The sequence below is a fragment of the Scyliorhinus torazame genome, chromosome 16 (genome assembly GCF_047496885.1).
Source record: "Scyliorhinus torazame isolate Kashiwa2021f chromosome 16, sScyTor2.1, whole genome shotgun sequence".
NCBI lineage: Eukaryota > Metazoa > Chordata > Chondrichthyes > Carcharhiniformes > Scyliorhinidae > Scyliorhinus > Scyliorhinus torazame.
In genome coordinates this window covers 193,188,550-193,211,247 of record NC_092722.1, presented here as the reverse complement: position 1 = coordinate 193,211,247, position 22,698 = coordinate 193,188,550, and the positions used below count along the sequence as shown (strand labels likewise).

Sequence of the window (22,698 nt, the reverse complement as noted above, 5' to 3'; positions counted from 1 at the left end):
CAGAATGACAGGTGGCACAGAATGACAGGTGGCACAGAATGACAGGTGGCACAGAATGACAGGTAGTACAGAATGACAGGTGGCACAGAATGACAGGTGGTACAGAATGACAGGCGGTACAGAATGACAGGCGGTACAGAATGACAGGTGGCACAGAATGACAGGTGGTACAGAATGACAGGTGGTACAGAATGACAGGTAGTACAGTATGGCAGGTAGCACAGAATGACAGGTGGTACAGAATGACAGGTGGTACAGAATGACAGGTGGCACAGAATGACAGGTGGCACAGAATGACAGGTGGCACAGAATGACAGGTGGTACAGAATGACAGGTAGTACAGAATGGCAGGTAGCACAGAATGACAGGTGGTACAGAATGACAGGTAGTACAGAATGACAGGTGGTACAGAATGACAGGCAGTACAGAATGACAGGCGGTACAGAATGACAGGTGGTACAGAATGATAGGCAGTACAGAATGACAGGCAGTACAGAATGACAGGTGGTACAGAATGACAGGTAGTACAGAATGACAGGTAGTACAGAATGACAGGTAGTACAGAATGACAGGTGGTACAGAATGACAGTACAGAATGTCATGTAGTACAGAATGACAGGTGGTACAGAATGACAGGTGGTACAGAATGACAGGTGGCACAGAATGACAGGTAGCACAGAATGACAGGCGGTACAGAATGACAGGTGGTACAGAATGACAGGTGGTACAGAATGACAGGTGGTCCAGAATGACAGGTGGCACAGAATGACAGGTGGCACAGAATGACAGGTAGTACAGAATGACAGGTAGTACAGAATGACAGGTGGCACAGATTGACAGGTGGCACAGAATGACAGGTGGTCCAGAATGACAGGTGGCACAGAATGACAGGTGGCACAGAATGACAGGTGGTACAGAATGACAGGCAGTACAGAATGACAGGCGGTACAGAATGACAGGTGGTACAGAATGACAGGTGGTACAGAGTGACAGATAGTACAGAATGACAGGTAGTACAGTATGACAGGTGGTACAGAATGACAGGTAGTACAGAATGTCACGTAGTACAGAATGACAGGTAGTACAGAATGACAGGTAGTACAGAATGACAGGTGGTACAGAATGACAGGTGGTACAGAATGACAGGTGGTACAGAATGACAGGTGGTACAGAATGACAGGTGGCACAGAATGACAGGTAGTACAGAATGACAGGTGGTACAGAATGACAGGCAGTACAGAATGACAGGTAGTACAGAATGACAGGTAGTACAGAATGACAGGTGGTACAGAATGACAGGTGGTACAGAATGACAGGTGGTACAGAATGACAGGAGGCACAGAATGACAGGTGGTACAGAATGACAGGTGGCACAGAATGACAGGCAGTACAGAATGACAGGTGGTACAGAATGACAGGTAGTACAGAATGACAGGTGGTACAGAATGACAGGTGGTACAGAATGACAGGTGGTACAGAATGACAGGTGGCACAGAATGACAGGTAGTACAGAATGACAGGTGGTACAGAATGACAGGCAGTACAGAATGACAGGTGGTACAGAATGACAGGTAGTACAGAATGACAGGTAGTACAGAATGACAGGTGGTACAGAATGACAGGTGGTACAGAATGACAGGTAGTACAGAATGACAGGCAGTACAGAATGACAGTTGGTATAGAATGACAGGTGGCACAGAATGACTGGTAGTACAGAATGACAGGTGGTACAGAATGACAGGCGGTACAGAATGACAGGTGGTACAGAATGACAGGTAGTACAGAATGACAGGCAGTACAGAATGACAGGTAGTACAGAATGACAGGTAGTACAGAATGACAGGTGGTACAGAATGACAGGTGGTACAGAATGACAGGCAGTACAGAATGACAGGTGGTACAGAATGACAGGTGGCACAGAATGACAGGTAGTACAGAATGACAGGTGGTACAGAATGACAGGTAGTACAGAATGACAGGTAGTACAGAATGACAGGCAGTACAGAATGACAGGTGGTACAGAATGACAGGTGGCACAGAATGACAGGTAGTACAGAATGACAGGTGGTACAGAATGACAGGCAGTACAGAATGACAGGTGGTACAGAATGACAGGTAGTACAGAATGACAGGTAGTACAGAATGACAGGTAGTACAGAATGACAGGTGGTACAGAATGACAGGTGGTACAGAATGACAGGCAGTACAGAATGACAGGTGGTACAGAATGACAGGCAGTACAGAATGACAGTTGGTATAGAATGACAGGTGGCACAGAATGACAGGTAGTACAGAATGACAGGTGGTACAGAATGACAGGCAGTACAGAATGACAGGTGGTACAGAATGACAGGTAGTACAGAATGACAGGCAGTACAGAATGACAGGTAGTACAGAATGACAGGTAGTACAGAATGACAGGTGGTACAGAATGACAGGTGGTACAGAATGACAGGCAGTACAGAATGACAGGTGGTACAGAATGACAGGTGGCACAGAATGACAGGTAGTACAGAATGACAGGTGGTACAGAATGACAGGTAGTACAGAATGACAGGCAGTACAGAATGACAGGTGGTACAGAATGACAGGTGGCACAGAATGACAGGTAGTACAGAATGACAGGTGGTACAGAATGACAGGCAGTACAGAATGACAGGTGGTACAGAATGACAGGTAGTACAGAATGACAGGTAGTACAGAATGACAGGTAGTACAGAATGACAGGTGGTACAGAATGACAGGTGGTACAGAATGACAGGCAGTACAGAATGACAGGTGGTACAGAATGACAGGTGGCACAGAATGACAGGTAGTACAGAATGACAGGTGGTACAGAATGACAGGCAGTACAGAATGACAGGTGGTACAGAATGACAGGTAGTACAGAATGACAGGTGGCACAGAATGACAGGTAGTACAGAATGACAGGTGGTACAGAATGACAGGCAGTACAGAATGACAGGTGGTACAGAATGACAGGTAGTACAGAATGACAGGTAGTACAGAATGACAGGTAGTACAGAATGACAGGTGGCACAGAATGACAGGTAGTACAGAATGACAGGTAGTACAGAATGACAGGCAGTACAGAATGACAGGTGGTACAGAATGACAGGTAGTACAGAATGACAGGTGGTACAGAATGACAGGTAGTACAGAATGACAGGTGGTACAGAATGACAGGTAGTACAGAATGACAGGTGGTACAGAATGACAGGTAGTACAGAATGACAGGTGGTACAGAATGACAGGTAGTACAGAATGACAGGTGGTACAGAATGACAGGTGGTACAGAATGACAGGTGGTACAGAATGACAGGTAGTACAGAATGACAGGTGGTACAGAATGACAGGTAGTACAGAATGACAGGTGGTATAGAATGACAGGTAGTACAGAATGACAGGTGGTACAGAATGACAGGTAGTACAGAATGACAGGTGGCACAGAATGACAGGTGGTACAGAATGACAGGTAGTACAGAATGACAGGTGGTACAGAATGACAGGCAGTACAGAATGTCAGGTGGTACAGAATGACAGGTAGTACAGAATGACAGGCAGTACAGAATGACAGGTAGTACAGAATGACAGGTAGTACAGAATGACAGGTGGTACAGAATGACAGGTGGTACAGAATGACAGGCAGTACAGAATGACAGGTGGTACAGAATGACAGGTGGCACAGAATGACAGGTAGTACAGAATGACAGGTGGTACAGAATGACAGGTAGTACAGAATGACAGGTAGTACGGAATGACAGGCAGTACAGAATGACAGGTGGTACAGAATGACAGGTGGCACAGAATGACAGGTAGTACAGAATGACAGGTGGTACAGAATGACAGGCAGTACAGAATGACAGGTGGTACAGAATGACAGGTAGTACAGAATGACAGGCAGTACAGAATGACAGGTAGTACAGAATGACAGGTAGTAGAGAATGACAGGTGGTACAGAATGACAGGTGGTACAGAATGACAGGCAGTACAGAATGACAGGTGGTACAGAATGACAGGTGGCACAGAATGACAGGTAGTACAGAATGACAGGTGGTACAGAATGACAGGCAGTACAGAATGACAGGTGGTACAGAATGACAGGTAGTACAGAATGACAGGTGGCACAGAATGACAGGTAGTACAGAATGACAGGTGGTACAGAATGACAGGCAGTACAGAATGACAGGTGGTACAGAATGACAGGTAGTACAGAATGACAGGTAGTACAGAATGACAGGCAGTACAGAATGACAGGTAGTACAGAATGACAGGTGGCACAGAATGACAGGTAGTACAGAATGACAGGTAGTACAGAATGACAGGCAGTACAGAATGACAGGTGGCACAGAATGACAGGTAGTACAGAATGACAGGTGGTACAGAATGACAGGTGGTACAGAATGACAGGTGGTGCAGAATGACAGGTGGTACAGAATGACAGGTAGTACAGAATGACAGGTGGTACAGAATGACAGGTGGTACAGAATGACAGGTGGTACAGAATGACAGGTGGTACAGAATGACAGGTAGTACAGAATGACAGGCGGTACAGAATGACAGGTGGTACAGAATGACAGGTAGTACAGAATGACAGGAGGAAGCCATTAAGCCCATCCCGCCTGTACTGGTAATCCAGTTAATTCCACTTACTGCTCTTCACCCATAACCCAGGAAAATTTCTTCCTGTCAAGTATTTATCCCATTTCCTTGTGAAAGTCACTATTGAATCTGCTTCTATTGTCCTTTTAAGGCAATGCATTCCCGATCGCAACAACTGAAAGTTTCCCCGTGTCATCTCTGGCCCTTCTGTCAATCACCGTCAATACATTGTTTCTGATTATTGACCCTCCTGCCACTGGATAAATGTCAGCCCCAGATGGAAAGTAATTTGAGATATTTGAATATCAGATGCCAGATTTGATCATTTCTTAGTGATTAATCAACTGCAATACTCAAACAATATAGAATGTGCCATTGGATAGAGGGATACAGATATCTTACCAGCCTGTATAAGGACGGGATACAGATATCTTACCAGCCTGCATAGGTACGGGATACAGATATCTTACCAGCCTGCATAAGGACGGGATACAGATATCTTACCAGCCTGCATAGGTACGGGATACAGATATCTTACCAGCCTGTATAAGGACGGGATACAGATATCTTACCAGCCTGCATAAGGAACTAGACCCTGTGCAATTTCAGCATTACCAGATCATAGAATCATAGAATTTACAGTGCAGAAGGAGGCCATTCGGCCCATCGAGTCTGCACCGGCTCTTGGAAAGAGCAGCCTACCCAAGGTCAACACCTCCACCCTATCCCCATAACCCAGTAACCCCACCCAACACTAAGGGCAATTTTGGACACTAAGGACAATTTATCATGGCCAATCCACCTAACCTGCACATCTTTGGACTGTGGGAGGAAACCGGAGCAACCGGAGGAAACCCACGCACACACGGGGAGGATGTGCAAACTCCGCACAGACGGTGACCCAAGCCGGAATCGAACCTGGGACCCTGGAGCTGTGAAGCAATTGTGCTATCCACAATGCTACCGTGCTGCCCCTTTTTATTTTGTACATTCCTTGCAATCAATTTAATCTCTGTCATTGGTGTAAAACCAGCTGGAATTATTGACTGTTTTTTGTACACTTTGCTTGAATTTCAATTCTGATTAATTGAACGTGATGGACACCTTCCTCAATATTGTCCATTCCACACCATCACTAAAAGTTTTATCCTCACTCGCTGCCATTCACTTCCAGTATTTACTCTGACCACAAGGCGACAGTGTTGTCGAACCGGATTAAAGAGCAGCTCATTAATCTGAGAGTTGGCCAATAAAGGGATCAGGGAGGGGAGGGGAGGGAGGGGTAGGGGGTAATGAGGGGCATTAATAATCAGGATGGTGAAACAGGATTGGCAGGAAGAAGCAAAACAATTTCTTCACCTTGCTGCATACAGCACAGCGTGCAGGAGCTGATTTTGAGACAGGCACAAGATTCCGAGTGAGCAGTACTGGAGCTGATACATGCATACTCTTATTTTGTGTTGCAGGTCATTGAAAGCTCGGGGCTGACTGATAACTTAAACCTGGCACAGTCCCTTGGATTGCAGAATACCAACCTGACCATTAGCAGTGTTTACAAGTAAGTAAACACTCCTTCATAATAATCGCTGGAGCAGCATCTGAGCTTCTGGGGTTTATAAAGGGTGCAGGCCACCAATCTACTTAGAATTAGAATTCCTGCCCTGTTCTTGCTGTGATGTTACTGGGACCATAGGATGATGGATGCCCACTTTTATGTGAAGTTCTGATTGCTACACTGGAGAGAGTTCAAATGATTCTGGAACTGTGGGGTTTCAGTGAACAGACCCCCCCCCCCCCCCCCCCCCCGCTACTAACAGCCCAAATGTTGGGCTGTTAGTAGCCCAAATGTTGGGCTCTCACTTCACATCCCAGATAAATCTGCGACAATAATACTCAGCTCCTGTCTGTCTGGATTGTTTTGACTTGCCAGTTTAAAGGGCGTGTCTGTTAGTGGGTTTGTTATTTTGGGCAGTGCCTGGCACACGCAGGGGCACCTGGAGCTTGTGGAGCACTGGATGATGCCCGGCTCCTCCAGCTGCTGATCGTCGAGGCATTGGGCTGGGGGGTGACCTGTGGAGAGAAAAATAGCAGAAGGTAAGGGAATCCCAGCAACACAGTTACCCTGACCTGGAGAGATTGCTCCTGTGAGGCATGGGATGGGATTAATGGGAGTGATAAGGATGGCAAAAAAGGGATGGGGTTGGAATTGGAGGAGTAAAATATACAGGGTGGGAATGCATGGAATGGAAGGGTGACTTCAGAGTGGTGGATGAGTTGACGGAATTGGTTAAGTCCAGCAAAATGGGGGTCACATTTATTTGATACCACTTCATATCCAAAAGCTGAAAAGGAAGATTCTCCAGTTTTGAGTGAAATTGTTTGAGAAAAGCTGTGGAATTAAAAGAAGTTTATATAGATGAAGAAGATGATAACCGCCTTGTCATTCAGCCCATCGAGTCTGTACCGACCTTTCGAAAGAGTGCCCAACCGAGGCCCAGGACCCGCTCTAGCCCTGTATCCCCACCCAACCATTGGACACGAAGGGCAATTTATCATGGCCAATCCACATAACCTGCTCATCATTGGACTGTGGGAGGAAACTGGAATACCCGGAGGAAGCCCACGCAGATACGGGGAGAACGTGCAAACTCCACACAGACAGTCACACAAGTCCGCAGTAAAGTTACTGTGAAAATCCCTTGGTCGCCAAATTCCGGCGCCTGTTCGGGTACACTGAGGAAGAATTCAGAATGTCCAATTCACCTAACAAGCACGTCTTTTGGAACTTGTGGGTGGAAACCAGAGCAAAATTGGTAGGATGGTAATAGTGAGGTGGATAGCCTTAGATTTCAGGAGGGTATAGACAGGCTGGTCAGATGGGCTAATCAGTGGCAAATGGAATTCAATCCGGATAACTGTGAGGTGATGCACTTGGGCAGGACAAACAAGGCAAGGGGGTACAGGATAAACAGCAGGACCCTGGGAAGCACCAAGGATCATAGGGATCTTGGTGTGCATGTACACCAGTCCCTTAAGGTAGCAGAGCAGGTGAATAGGGTGATTAGGAAAGCATATGGTATACTTGCCTTTATTAGCCGAGGCATCGAGTTTAAGAGCAGAGAGGTTATGCTGGAAATTATAAAACATTGGGTAGGCCACAGCTACAGTAAGGTTTGCACTGTTGCTTCACAGCGCCAGGGACCCGGGTTCGATTCCCGGCTTGGGTCACTGTCTGTGTGGAGTCTGCACGTTCTCCCCATGTCTGCGTGGGTTTCCTCCGGGTGCTCCGGTTTCCTCCCACAAGAAAGACGTGCCTGTTAGGTGAATTGGACATTCTGAATTCTCCCTCTGTGTACCTGAACAGGTGCCGGAGTGTGGCAACTAGGGGATTTTCACAGTAACTTCATTGCAGTGTTAATGTAAGCCTACTTGTGATACAAATGAAGATTTTTAGATTGTTATTATTGTGTGCAGTTGTGGAATCCACATTATAGGAGGGGTGTGAGAGCACTGGAAAGGGCGCAGAGGAGATTTACCAGGATGTTGCCTGGGCTGGAGAGTTTTAGTTATGAAGAGAGATCCGATATACTGGAGTTATTTTCCTTGGAGCAGAGGAGACCGAGGGGGTGAGACATGATTGAGATGTCTAAAATTATGAGGGGCCTAGATAGAGCAGACAGGAACCTTTCCCCTTGGTGACGGGATCAATGACCAGGGGGCAGAGATTTAAGGTGAGGGGCAGGAGGTTTAGAGGGGATGTGAGGAAAAACCTTTTCACCCAGAGGGGGGTGGGAGTCTGGAACTCGCTGCCTGAAAGGGTGGTGGAGGCGGAGATCCTCATAACATTTAAGAAGTATTTAGATGCCAGGGTATACAAGACTGGGTCAAGCGCTGGAAAATGGGATTAGAACAGTTAGGTGGTTGCTTTTGACCAGCACAGATGTGCTGTGGACCTCTATGACTCTACGACTCCGTTTCTGTACACAGCCACTGCCAGAAGAACATGTCTGTATGGAAAGTCCTAAACCTGGCCCAGACGTTCAACCTGGATGAACATTTGAACCTGAATAAGGTACGTCAGTAACCAATGGACCCCAGATTGGGCGTTTGCCACATTTGGTGTTTCAATAACATTTGGTTAATTCTGAATTTTGTCTGATATCCATTGGCAATAGTTTCTGTAAACTATGGGATGTTGTCTGAGTTTGGGCTTTGTCATCAGGAAGGTGGAGCTACCCTTTGAACATCAGAGTGTAGGAACTAGCAGGAGTAGATTATCAGCCCCTTAATCTACTCTGCCATTCAAACCAACCATGGATGATCTTCTGCCTCAGCTCCATTTTCCTGCCCACTCCCCCCATATCCCCAGATTCCCTGAGTCTGTCTATCCCAGTCTCAAATATATTCAGCGATGAACCATCCACAACCTTCTGCAGGCTGTATAAACTCCCTCTCTTCAATATTTAAAGTACCCCAACATGCAGTGGGCAGGTGTGGCTGCTTGGAATGGTGAACAAACCTGGAGACATTAGTAGCTGTGTGATGTTAATTAATCACGGTTAGGGCTCCACTTGGTAGATCAGATGAAGCAGGCTGGGTCTTCATTCCTGATTGCTGTTCTGAACAATGGTGAACTTATTTACATATTTACAATTACAGGCTTCGTGCGGCATCTCACTCCCAGTGCAGACCGGGCTGGGAGGGTAGATCTCACCAGGCCCTGAGTTGGGTCTGCTTTTATCGCTGCCTTAACGCACTCGCCTCCGCCCCCTTACCGAGGGAGCTCGCATTCCATGAGTCCCACAGGGAGATCAATGATTGTTTCCCCCTGGTCCTTATGGGGGTTAAAACACAATGCCAAAGGGCAGGGCCTGAAAGTGTGAGGCCGGTTTTCTGACTGAGCCGGACCCTCTGCCAATTTTTGAGAAAATTCCGCCCCAAGTATTTTCTCACCTGTTCTAAAATTTCCTGAGAGGAGATTTATGTCTGATATTACTCCTGCAATGTTCCCTGCGACCTTTGAACATGCTAGAGGCATTTGACAAACGGAAGTTGGTACTATTGGAAGGTGACTGTTGAAACTTTGTACCCAGACATATAAAACACCAGAAGGTACAACAATTTAGTTGTCAACAGAGTTTGATTTCGACTTGGACAGTCAGAGAAAGTTAAATAGGTGGGGAGATTCCATGATGGAGAGAGAGAGTGTACATTAACTTTGGGAGGAATGGATCCGACCTATCAGATTATCTTGTTTCATGATGGCTTTGCTTTTGTTGAATTCAAGTAACTCGCACAACTATTTAAATTAAAATAATAAAATATTGTTTTAATTTTTCTCAGTACACAGGAGACATTTCCAGCGAATTTGATAAGTTGGATGTCAATTTGTCGGGGATTGTGTTACTGGATAAAAAGGGCAAGAAGACTGTGAAAGACTTTCTGAACACTGGTGTCAGTGATCTAAACTTTACCAGCATCTCCAAGCAGGTAAGCTTTCTTCATGCATTGGCTTTAGTTTAATGGTTATGTTACTGAACTAGTTACCAGAGAATACACAGGTCATTAAATTCAAATCCCATCATGAACAGTTTGAGAATTTGAATTCACAGAATCATAAAATCCCTGCAGTGCAGAAGGAGGCCATTCGGCCCATTGAGTCTGCACCGACCCTCTGAAAGAACACCCTACCGAGGCCCACTCCCTCACCTTATCCCAGCAACCCCACCTAACCTGTACATCTTTGGTCACTAAGGGGCAACTGATCATGGCCAATCCACCTAACCTGCACATCTTTGGACTGTGCGAGGAAACCGGAGCATCCGGAGGAAACCCATGCAGTCACGGGCAGAAAGTGCAAACTCCACACAGGCAATCTCCCAAGGCCAGAATCAAACCTGGGTCCCTGGCGCTGTGAGGCAGCAGTGCTAACCACTGTGCCACTCCTAAATGTGATCATACAATCTACAGAAATGGAAAATAAACAGTAAAAGTGATCATGAACCTAACTAATTAATGTCCAGTTTAGGGAGGAAACTTCCATCCTTACCTGGTCCAGGCCTGAACGTAACTCTAATCCCACAGCAATAGGATTGATAATTTAAAAATAAATGTAAAAAAATTTAGTGCCCATTTATATATATTTTTCAATTAGGGAGCAATTTAGTGTGGCCAATCCACCCACTCTGCACATCTTTGGGTTGTGGGGGTGAGACCCACGCAGACACGGGGAGAATGTGTAAACACCACACGGACAGTGACCTGGGGCCAGGATCGAAACCGGGTCCTCGGCACCGTGAAGCAGCAGTGCTAACCACTTTGCCACCGCGGCGCCCTTATGTGGTTGATACTTAACCCTGTCGCCTGAAGTGGACTTGCATCTCTTGAAATGTAAAAAACATGGAAGTCAATCTGTGCACTGCAAGATCTCACAAACAGAAATGAAACATAAGGGGCGAGATTCTCCGACCCCCCACCGGGTCGGAGAATCGGCAGGGGCTGGCGTGAATCCCGCCCCCGGCGGTTGCCGAATTCTCCGGCACCGGAGATTCGGTGGGGGCGGGAATCGCGCCGCGCCGGTTGGCGGGCCCCCCCCGCAATTCTCCGGCCCGAATGGGCCGAAGTCCCGCCGCTAAAATGCCTGTCCCGCCGGCGTAGATTAAACCACCTACCTTACCGGCGGGACAAGGCGGCGCGGGCGGACTCCGGGGTCCTGGGGGGGGCGCGGGCCGATCTGGCCCCGGGGGGTGCCCCCACGGTGGCATGGCCCGCATTCGGGGCCCACCGATCCGCGGGCGGGCCTGTGCCATGGGGGCACTCTTTCCCTTCCGCCTTCGCCACGGTCTCCACCATGGCGGAGGCGGAAGAGACTCCCTCCACTGCGCATGCGCGGGAATGCCGTCAGCGGCCGCTAACGCTCCCGCGCATGCGCCGCCCGGAGATGTTGGGGGCAGCACGGTAGCATAGTGGTTAGCACAAATGCTTCACAGCTCCAGGGTCCCAGGTTCGATTCCCGGCTTGGGTCACTGTCTGTGCGGAGTCTGCACGTTCTCCCCGTGTGTGCGTGGGTTTCCTCCGGGTGCTCCGGTTTCCTCCCACAGTCCACAGATGTGCAGGTTAGGTGGATTGGCCGTGCTAAATTGCCCTTAGTGTCCAAATTGTCCTTAGTGTTAGGTGGGGTTACTGGGTTATGGGGATAGGGTGGCAGTGTGGGCTTGGGTAGGATGCTCTTTCCAAGAGCCGGTGCAGACTCGATGGGCTGAATGGCCTCCTTCTGCACTGTAAATTCCATCCATGATACCATGTCATTTCCGCGCCAGCTGGCGGGGCACCAAAGGCCTTTTCCGCCAGCTGGCGGGGCGGAAATTCGTCCGGCGCGTGCCTAGCCCCTTAAGGTTGGGGCTCGGCCCCCCAAGATGCGGAGCATTCCGCACCTTTGGGGCGGCGCGATGCCCAACTGATTTGCGCCATTTTGGGCGCCAGTCGGCGGACATCGCGCCGATACCGGAGAATTTCGCCCAAGGTTAGGGATGAGTGCCTCGCTGGCAAGGATAGTGTTTGTTATCCATCCCTTGTTGTTCGGAGAATGAATGGGGTTTCTTCTTCAGTTACAGTCCTTTGTAGTTGTGGCAACACTTCAAAAAAAAACTTCAGTTTGTAAAATATTTTGAGATAGCCTGATATTATAAAAAGCATTGTAGAAATGCCAGTTTGTTGTCTTTTTCCCTGCATTTATCCACAAATATTGGGCTGTCCTCTCATAAAGTAACTGGTCAGTTTAAATATGAAGTGGCCATCTACAATTGACGGGGTTCATGTCCATTGATGGCCAGCATACTCGGGTGTATTGATTGTCGGGTAGACAATTACTGCCAAGAATTTTCTTGGAGCTGTCTCCCTCTTTCACCTCTCTAACTTGACGATAAGGTCAATGCAAATCCCATTTGTACAGGAAATGGGGCATCTGTTGCAGCGATATTGGCACAATGGGAGGAACACAGAGGAAATACTTTAACATAAGAACATAAGAACTAGGAGCAGGAGTAGGCCATCTAGCCCCTCGAGCCTGCTCCGCCATTCAATGAGATCATGGCTGATCTTTTGTGGACTCAGCTCCACTTTCCGGCCCAAACACCATAACCCTTAATCCCTTTATTCTTCAAAAAACTATCTATCTTTATCTTAAAAACATTTAATGAAGGAGCCTCTACTGCTTCACTGGGCAAGGAATTCCATAGATTCACAACCCTTTGGGTGAAGAAGTTCCTCCTAAACTCAGTCCTAAATCTACTTCCCCTTATTTTGAGGCTATGCCCCCTAGTTCTGCTTTCACCCGCCAGTGGAAACAACCTGCCCGCATCTATCCTATCTATTCCCTTCATAATCTTATATGTTTCTATAAGATCCCCCCTCATCCTTCTAAATTCCAACGAGTACAGTCCTAGTCTACTCAACCTCTCCTCGTAATCCAACCCCTTCAGCTCTGGGATTAACCTAGTGAATCTCCTCTGCACACCCTCCAGTGCCAGTACGTCCTTTCTCAAGTAAGGAGACCAAAACTGAACACAATACTCCAGGTGTGGCCTCACTAACACCTTATACAATTGCAGCATAACCTCCCTAGTCTTAAACTCCATCCCTCTAGCAATGAAGGACACAATTCCATTTGCCTTCTTAATCACCTGTTGCACCTGAAAACTAACTTTCTGCGACTCATGCACTAGCACACACAGGTCTCTCTGCACAGCAGCATGTTTTAATATTTTATCATTTAAATAATAATCCCTTTTGCTGTTATTCCTACCAAAATGGATAACCTCACATTTGTCAACATTGTATTCCATCTGCCAGACCCTAGCCCATTCACTTAGCCTATCCAAATCCCTCTTCAGACTTCCAGTATCCTCTGCACTTTTTGCTTTACCACTTATCTTAGTGTCGTCTGCAAACTTGGACACATTGCCCTTGGTCCCCAACTCCAAATCATCTATGTAAATTGTGAACAGTTGTGGGCCCAACACTGATCCCTGAGGGACACCACTAGCTACTGATTGCCAACCAGAGAAACACCCATTAATCCCCACTCTTTGCTTTATATTAATTAACCAATCCTCTATCCATGCTACTACTTTCCCCTTAATGCCATGCATCTTTATCTTATGCAACAACCTTTTGTGTGGCACCTTGTCAAAGGCTTTCTGGAAATCCAGATATACCACATCCATTGGCTCCCCGTTATCTACCGCACTGTTAATGTCCTTAAAAAATTCCACTAAATTAGTTAGTCACGACCTGCCCTTTATGAACCCATGCTGCGTCTGTCCAATGGGACAATTTCCATCCAGATGCCTCGCTATTTCTTCCTTGATGATAGATTCCAGCATCTTCCCTACTACCGAAGTTAAGCTCACTGGCCTATAATTACCCACTTTCTGCCTACCTCCTTTTTTAAACCGTGGTGTCACGTTTGCTAATTTCCAATCCGCCGGGACCACCCCAGAGTCTAGTGAATTTTGGTAAATTATCACTAGTGCATTTGCAATTTCCCTAGCCATCTCTTTTAGCACTCTGGGATGCATTCCATCAGGGCCAGGAGACTTGTCTACCTTTAGCCCCATTAGCTTGCCCATCACTACCTCCTTGGTGATATCAATCCTCTCAAGGTCCTCACCTGTCGTAGCCTCATTTCCATCAGTCACTGGCATGTTATTTGTGTCTTCCACTGTGAAGACCGACCCAAAAAACCTGTTCAGTTCCTCAGCCATTTCCTCATCTCCCATTATTAAATCTCCCTTCTCATCCTCTAAAGGACCAATATTTACCTTAGCCACTCTTTTTTGTTTTATGTTTTATGTATTTGTAGAAAGCCACTCTTTTTTGTTTTATGTATTTGTAGACATGTCCAGATACAATATATCTTTTTTTAAAAATTGACAGTACCCAATTATTTTTTTCCAATTAAGGGGCAATTTAGCGTGGTCAATCCACCTACCCTGCACATCTTTGTGTTGTGGGGGTGAGACCCACGCAGACACGGGGAGAATGTGCCATATATAATATATCTTAATATTAGGTTAGAATCTTGCTGTGTCCGTCTCTCCTAAAATTCCATTTGCTGTTTTTCAGTTGAGTATGCCGTTGTTTAAGAAGAATCTGCATGTTACTGCAGAGAAACTACAAATTAACTCAAAGACAGCGGTGAGTTCATTAACAATTGTCTGCTGTCAGAAACCTGGGTGACACATCTTCCTCTTCTCTTTCCAATTCTATTTCATTTGGCAAATGTCATTTTCATTGACGCGAATGTGCTGCGATGGGAACATTTGCTGGTATTCCAATGTCAAACTGAAGTACTCCCACAGGAGATACATACACATTATCATCGTAGAATATCCCCACAGAATGCCCCCACAGAATATTCCCTTCCAGGGTGTCCCCCAACAGGGCACCTCCAGCAAGTGCAGCCATAAATAACTCGACAGAAGGTGTGGATTCTCCACTCCCCTGATTGGGTGGAGGATGGGGTGTACCCCGAAGAACAGGTATCAAACCCGTTGCGATGCTCTGACCCCCACTCGGTGGCCTCAGTACGGTACCCACCCAGTGGCTGGTGGGAGGATGCAAATCAGTGATTTGCACTCATTTCAATATAGTTAATGTGCTGGAAGCCAGCCCCCCCCCTCCCCCCCACCCCCTGCTGCTATGTGACAATCCCCAGGGCAGGAAGTCCACTGGTCGGGTTTTGGTATAAGTTTGCCCAAGCATTGCCTTGACACCGTGGACCCCAAGGTGGATCATGGGGGTCAGTGCATAACTAAGGTGCTCCCCAAAGTCCATCGGAGGTTCCACCCCGCCCCACAATGAAAATCCTGTCCCTCCTGCTGACCAGTAAGGGCATCCTCCCCCCCCCCCACTACTACAGGAATAATGGGTCAGCCCCCACATGCATGAAGGTGACCTGACCTATTCCCCCACACTCTTGCTATGATTGTCAGTTCCTCATCACATCAAAAGGAGCTAAGTACTTTCTGCTGTAAAGAAGAGGAACTTAAACCCCTTAACACCTTTTGATGTGGTAAGGAGCTGTCAATCATAGCAAGAGTGTTTAGAATCAGGGTATTGAGATGTTTTTTGAGAATGAAGAGAAAGATAGTAGTATTTAAGGGTAGGCAGTGGTGTAGCGGCATTGTTGCTGGACCGGTAATCCAAAATCTCAGGGTAACGCTTTGGGGATCTGGGTTTGAATCCCCCCATGGCAGATGGTGGAATTGGAATTCAATTTTGGGCAGCACGGTAGCATTGTGGATAGCACAATTGCTTCACAACTCCAGGGTCCCAGGTTCGATTCCGGCTTGGGTCACTGTCTGTGCGAAGTCTGCACATCCTCTCCGTGTGTGCGTGGGTTTCCTCCGGGTGCTCCGGTTTCCTCCCACAGTCCAAAGACGTGCATGTTAGGTGGATTGGCCATGATAAATTGCCCTTAGTGTCCAAAATTGCCCTTAGTGTTGGGTGGGGTTACTGGGTTATGGGGATAGGGTGGAGGTGTTGACCTTGGGTAGGATGCTCTTTCCAAGAGCCGGTGCAGACTCGATGGGCCGAATGGCCTCCTTCTGCACTGTAAATTCTATGACAGATAAACAATCCACCAAGCACCTGTTTCTGGAGTAATAAAACTGTCAGTCACTGGCTAGTACAATGTATTGCTGTGTGAAATTGAATGGGAGTTTTGCATTTCAAATGCTGTCAGGGGATTTGAAGCCTTTTCAAGTGCACTTGGCTTTGAGGAAGCCTCCGACAGCTGCTGCTTCAAACACTTCTATCTGAGGAAGCAGATGTTAGGGAAGGGTTAATGAAAATGCAGTGTTCTTTCCCTATACTGCCTGGACTGCTCTTCAGCGTTCAGGCAGGGGTGACTGATGGAGCTGAGGGGGCAACTGAATGGGGGGCGGGGGGGGGTTCAGGGGTAGTGCTGAAGGGGGATTCTGAGGAGGAGGAGTGGGGGGGGGGGGTCCTTGCCAGCAAACCGTGTTGGGGGCTGCAGCAGCTAATGGAGATAGGAGTTCCCTTTAAAACGGGAGCTCCGATCTGAGAGGTATGGGAGCTGTGCGGGAGATTAGATCCCGCCCCTCTCAGTTGTAGGCAGACCCCGGTTTCCCATGGAATGGCACGGAAAACCCAATATCCCAAAAATATTTTTCCAATTGCCATGGAATAGCACCTCAGGGACGCTCCGAGTGCCAGTGGGACTCAGTCCTGATTCTCGCTGGCGGGTGCACACGCTCTGGAATGGAGACTCCCGCCCTGTATCTGTATCAAACCAAGGCTGTACTGACCTGGGACTGTTTGATTGGGAAGTTGGGGCTTTAATCAGTCAAAACTGGGACTCAGAAATGCAAATGCTTCTCATTTCCAATGCTAATGAGTACTCACCCTAACGAGCTCCAACTTCACCACATAACTGTTACCGGATATCGGCCCACATCTTAACGCTTGTCCATTGGGTTCTAGCCGGAACCATTCAAAACTGACCTGAACAATGAAGCAGCAAGTCTGAAGGAATTGGACAGTTGGATCCAGAGCAACATGATGCCAAACATTGTAAGTTTCAATGCTGAATGTATTCGCATATTTATATTACAATCACAGCACAGGAACCACAACATGGGAAACCTGATTTGGACCGGATTGCTGAGAAGGAAAAAGCTATTAGTCCCAAGAAGCCCGTTTGTTTAATGCTGCACCAATCATACCGACTTCCTGACAGATTCTCAGCCCCTCTTCCTTGCAGAATCATGCCTGAAGTTGTTTGACAGCAGCCATGGCCATCCCAATGCTCTGCTCACCAGTCTCCCCTTTTCCACCCTGTATGAACTTCTAGGCAAATCTCTGCTGCGCATGTCCTAACTTACAGTGGGCCCTGCTCACCCATCACCTCCGTGCCCACGACCAAACTTTGGCTCTTAGTCACCTCGAGTTTAAAGTTCTCATCCTTGGCTTCAAATCCCTTCTTGACCTTCCCCCTCCCTACCTCCACCAGCTCCTCCACTTCTGGTCTCATCTACATTCCGGACTTTAATTGCTCTGTTACTGATGGTCATGCCTTCAACTGCTGAGGTCTTAGCTCTGTAAATCCCTAAACCTTACTGTCTCTCTGCCTCCCACCTTTGCTTTAAATTGCTCCTCAAAATCTCTTTGAGATTTGGTCATTGATAATGTTTCCTCATGCGGCTCAGTGTCAGTTTCTGGCCGGTAACATTGTTGTGAAGCACTTTGGGACGGTTTGCCATGTTAAAGACATTGGGTGGCTTTCTCCATTCCCCGCTGCTAAAATCGGGAAACCCGATCGGGCGGAGAATCCCGAGTCAGCCCAAAAACAGGATCGGCCATGGGCGGCAGTCCCGTCCCCAGTCCCGCCCCACCGGCCATAGCGGGCTGCTCGCCACGCACCACGGGAACACGCAAACAGCTGGTATGCAACCTAGTGAACCTTCTCTGCACTGCCTCCAATGCCAGCACCTTTCCTTGGTTAAGGAGACCAAATCTGTTCCCAGTATTCCAGGTGCGGTCTAACTAGTGCCTTGTATAGTTTTAGCAGGACCTCCCTATTTTTACCCTCCATTCCCTTTGCTTTTCTAATTATCTGCATGCATGAGTTTCGGGATTTATGCACGAAGACCCCCCAGTGCTGCAGCTTTCTGCAGTCTTTCTTCATTTAAATAACATTCAGCTCCTTTATTCTTCCTAACAAATTGCCTAACTTCACACTTTCCTACATTATATTCCGTGTGCCAAGATTTTGCCCATTCACCTAACCTGTCTATATCCCTCTGTAGACTCTTGGTGTCACCCTTACCATTTGCCTTCCCACCTATTATTGTGTCATCCACAAACTTGGCAGTTTGTGGATGGCATATAGTATGGTAAATAGTAGGGGCAGCACTGTGGCGCAGTGGTGGCACTGCAGTCTCATGGCGCCAAGGTCCCAGGTTCGATCCCGGCTCTGGGTCACTGTCCGTGTGGAGTTTGCACATTCTCCCCGTGTTTGCGTGGGTTTCGCTCCTACAACCCAAAGATGTGCAGGGTAGGTGGATTGGCCGCGCTAAATTGCCCCTTAATTGCATGCGCGGGTAACGTCTTACGCACGCCGGCCCCTCACCAACATGGCACCGATGTTCTGGGGCCGCGCGCGGAAAGAGGTAGGCCCGGGGGGGTTGAGGCTGGCCCTCCGATCGGTGGGCCCCGATCGCGGGCCAGACCCCATCGGAGACCACCCCGGTGAAGGACCCCCCCCCCCCCCCCCCCATCCCCAGTGTTCCTGCAGAGTTCCCGCCGGCAGCGACCAGGGGCGGACGGCGCCGGCGGGAACCTGTCGTGTCGTAGCAGTCGCTCGGCCCATCCGGCCCGGTGCGAATCGCGCGCCGCTGGTTTCCGGGGGGTGGGAGATTCGCGTGCGGGGTTTGGGGCGGCGTGGCGCGATTCGCGCAGCGCCCCGGCGATTCTCCCACCTGGCGTGGGGGGGAGAATAGCGCCCACTGTCTTCTATCAATCCTCTATCCATGTTAATATATTACCCCCAACACAATGGGCTCTAATTAAGAAAGGGAAGGTAAAGTCGCCATTGTCCCAGAAGACCATAGGCTGCTTTCCCCTTTGAGGGGGAGAGCAGACTGGTGGTGATTAAACCTGAGAATCACCACACCTCAGACGATGTGCAAGATTGAGAAGGCGGGGCCTTCATGAACAACCTCAGCCAGTACGGTTTCCCTTATTAAGTAGCCTTTTGTGTGATAACGGTTCAAACACTTTTTGGAAATCCAATTATTTCCATTTGCTGGTTTCCCTTTATCAATCCTGCTCATCTCAAAAAATCCTAATAAATTTGTCAGGCATGATTTCCCCTTCATGAAGCTGTGTTGACTCTGCTTGATTACATTATATGTTTCTAAATGTTCTGGTATTATATCCTATTACGGTTTGGGCTGTCCACAATCTAATCAACTCCGTCCACCACCAACACACAATAACAACCGTGTGCACCATCTACAAGATGCACTGCAGCAACTCACCAAGGTTCCTCAGACAGCACCTTCCAAACCCACAACCTCTACCACATGGAAGGACAAGAGCAGCAGATACCTGGGAACCCCACCGCCTGGAGGTTCCCCTCCAAGTCACTCACTATTCCTGACTTGGAAATATATCGGCCGTTCCTTCACTGTCGCTGGGTCAAAATACCTGGACCTCCCTCCCTTACAGCGCTGTGGGTGTACCTACACTACATGGACACAGCGGTTCAAGAAGGCAGCTCACCACCACCTTCTGAAGGGTAATTAGGGATGGGCAATAAATGCTGACCCAGCCAGTGAAGCCCACATGCCAGGAATGAATTTTTAAAAATCGTATGATCTGAATCCCAAAGAATATTGATTAATTCAAATGCAAATAGGTATTTTCTTTGCAAAAATAACAGTTTGGGGGTACAGTAGTTAAGGTATTTACGTGACATGTGGTGAGTGAAACATGCTCAGGAGGAACAGGTTACATTGTTTCTCGCACTTCCAAATCTCTCTACGATTGGAGGTTTGAGTCTGTCACTGATTCATTGATAGAGATGGAAAGTTATGGTTAGTCAGTAATTCCATTACCCACCATGGGACTGTCACAGTGATATAGAGAGTGAAATAGATTTGCTTCACCCGCTAATTGCCATGGTTTAAGGATGGGAGGATCAGCTGGGGGTCCTATTCCTGATCATGGTCAACAGTCCAGACTCGTGTTCTAAGAGTAGAAACCCGGTGGAGCTATTAAAGCTGTCTGAACCAGCCCCTATGTTGAGTCGGTGTCTTCAAGGGAGGAGAAAGCAGGGGAGCAATTCCCTCTCGTACGTCAGGAAGAGAATGTGATGGGGTTTTGTTGACCATGTTTGATTTTTGGTTTAATAGGAAATATTGAAAGGAAACATTAGGAATCTTCAGGCAAATTCTTCACACATTCAGGTACACAATTTGTTTGAAATGATTTCTTTGTCGTTTGAAAGATGTTGCTTCTTGATCTGACTCCCGCTCTCCCCGACTCTCTGTCAGCTCCAGGCCAGAGCTGTCAGTCGGCGAAATGTGTTGTTTGAGACGGTCAGACATGAGCAGGCGCTGGGCAGAACGATCACACGGACGAACCGGACTTCATTCCTAAATACCTTGTGGTGGCGTTCTCGTTAAATTATACATGGGGTGATTTTGAGCCCGCGTTAGCCGCGTGCGGGATCGGCGCCATGATTCTATCCAGAGAGATCGCGGCCGACGCCGAAATCGGGAAAGGCGATTGGGCGGAGAATCGGTTCCAACGCCAAAATCACGACGGGCGCCGATTTAGTGCCAAATTGCAATGCTCCAGCACCTCGACAGCGGCATCAATGCGTTCCGGAACGCACGTGCAGTAGACACCGTTTGCATATCATTAGCGGGCCCGACCTGTCATTCTCCGAAGCCACCGTGACTCTCCGCCTCCGATGGGCCGAGTTCCCAACTGTGCGGCTCACTTGTCCCTTTAGAAATCGTGAAACCAGCGTGGTGGCTGATGAGGGACAGAGAGAGGGGGGAATGGAAATGCTTGGGCAGTGCCCTGGCACCAGCCCTGGCCCTTGGCACAGCTTGTCACTGCCAGGTTGGTACAGTGCCAACTTGGCACCTTGACAGTTCAGCCTGTGCTGAGGGGCAGTGTCAGGGGTCAGTGCCAGGGACAGGCCCTCTGGGGAGCCATGTGGGGGTGGAGGGTGTTCCCGGGCAGCACGGTAGCATTGTGGATAGCACAAATGCTTCACAGCTCCAGGGTCCCAGGTTCGATTCCGGCTTGGGTCACTGTCTGTGCGGAGTCTGCACATCCTCCCCGTGTGTGCGTGGGTTTCCTCCGGGTGCTCTGGTTTCCTCCCACAGTCCAAAGATGTGCAGGTTAGGTGGATTGGCCGTGATAAATTGCCCCTAGTGTCCAAAATTGCCCTTAGTGTTGGGTTTGGTTACTGGGTTATGGGGATAGGGTGGAGGTGTTGACCTTGGGTAGAGTGCTCTTTCCAAGAGCTGGTGCAGACTCGATGGGCCAAATGGCCTCCTGCTGCACTGTAAATTCTATTCTATGAAAAGTTATGTGGTCGGGGGGTGGGGGGGGGGGGGGGGGAGGGGGAGGGGAGGGGGGGTGGAAGCGCCAAGGCCATTCAGGGGGGAATTATGAGGCACAGGGGAGGGGGGTTGGTGGGCAGTGAGGGAGAGGAACACGGCGATACTTTTGTGTTTTGGGGGTGGGGGTGTGGGAGAGCCCCCGATGATTGTGCAGGGATGGGGGTGGGGGGGTGAATGCCAGCAGTACCTCTGGATGGGGGGGTGGGAGGGCTGAGTTGATCTTCAGTTCTGATCGGGGTAACTCTTTAAAACTTGGGCTTGGATCGAAGGCCGGCTCTAACAGGCCCCCCCCCGCCAGAGAGATGGCATAAACCACACCCACAGAGGCTCGAGATCTGGAGTGAAAACTGGTCTGTGCCACTGGAGTGCTACACGCTGGCTTTCAGTTTGAACCACCCATCATCACAAGATGTTTCAAGAACATCATTCAGCGCACCTTAATTCATCAATCCAGACAGACCCAGACAGATTCCTGACATTTTAACATGTTTGTTAACAAATTCCTGGGTTTCTACTTTCACCCCCGGGAAAATCCTTCCACATCTTGACCATTTGTATATATCAAGAGAAATCTCTTGATAAAAATTCCAAGTTTTTTTCCCTTTCTCTACATTCCTACGTTGCAATTTAGTTTGCAGTAATTTCCCAAAATATCTTTAATGTAGTGGCCACGTGATGCAGTGGTAGCGTCCCTGCCTCGTGTTAATTTCCACCCCAGGAGTGATGACCAAAGGAGGCGTGTTCATAATGTAGCCAAACAGGTATCGATTTGTAAAGCATTCTGATACCCGCCAAGACGGTAAGAGGAGGAGGAATTTCTGTTCAGCCATGTGATGGAAACCTCGCTTTCCACATCTCCAGGCTACAACATGCCTGGAACAGTGGAGGACGCCACAGCAACTCAGGCTGAGGGGCGGGACGGGCCGTG

At 48.4% G+C, this 22,698-nt stretch overlaps 1 protein-coding gene and 1 long non-coding RNA gene across 2 annotated transcripts in view; one reads left to right on the top strand and one right to left on the bottom strand.

Moving 5' to 3' along the window:
- The window catches only part of LOC140393349 (uncharacterized), a 174,873-nt gene that overhangs the window by 70,893 nt on the left and 81,282 nt on the right, over nucleotides 1-22,698 (bottom strand). The gene's annotated exons all lie outside the window — the stretch shown is intronic.
- The window catches only part of prom2 (prominin 2), a 140,324-nt gene that overhangs the window by 70,676 nt on the left and 46,950 nt on the right, over nucleotides 1-22,698 (top strand). The window contains exons 13-18 of the mRNA XM_072479709.1: nucleotides 6,069-6,160; nucleotides 8,590-8,674; nucleotides 9,946-10,092; nucleotides 14,728-14,799; nucleotides 17,110-17,199; nucleotides 20,544-20,597. Coding sequence (XP_072335810.1) covers nucleotides 6,069-6,160; nucleotides 8,590-8,674; nucleotides 9,946-10,092; nucleotides 14,728-14,799; nucleotides 17,110-17,199; nucleotides 20,544-20,597 — 540 coding nt within the window. The remainder of the gene's footprint in view (nucleotides 1-6,068; nucleotides 6,161-8,589; nucleotides 8,675-9,945; nucleotides 10,093-14,727; nucleotides 14,800-17,109; nucleotides 17,200-20,543; nucleotides 20,598-22,698) is intronic.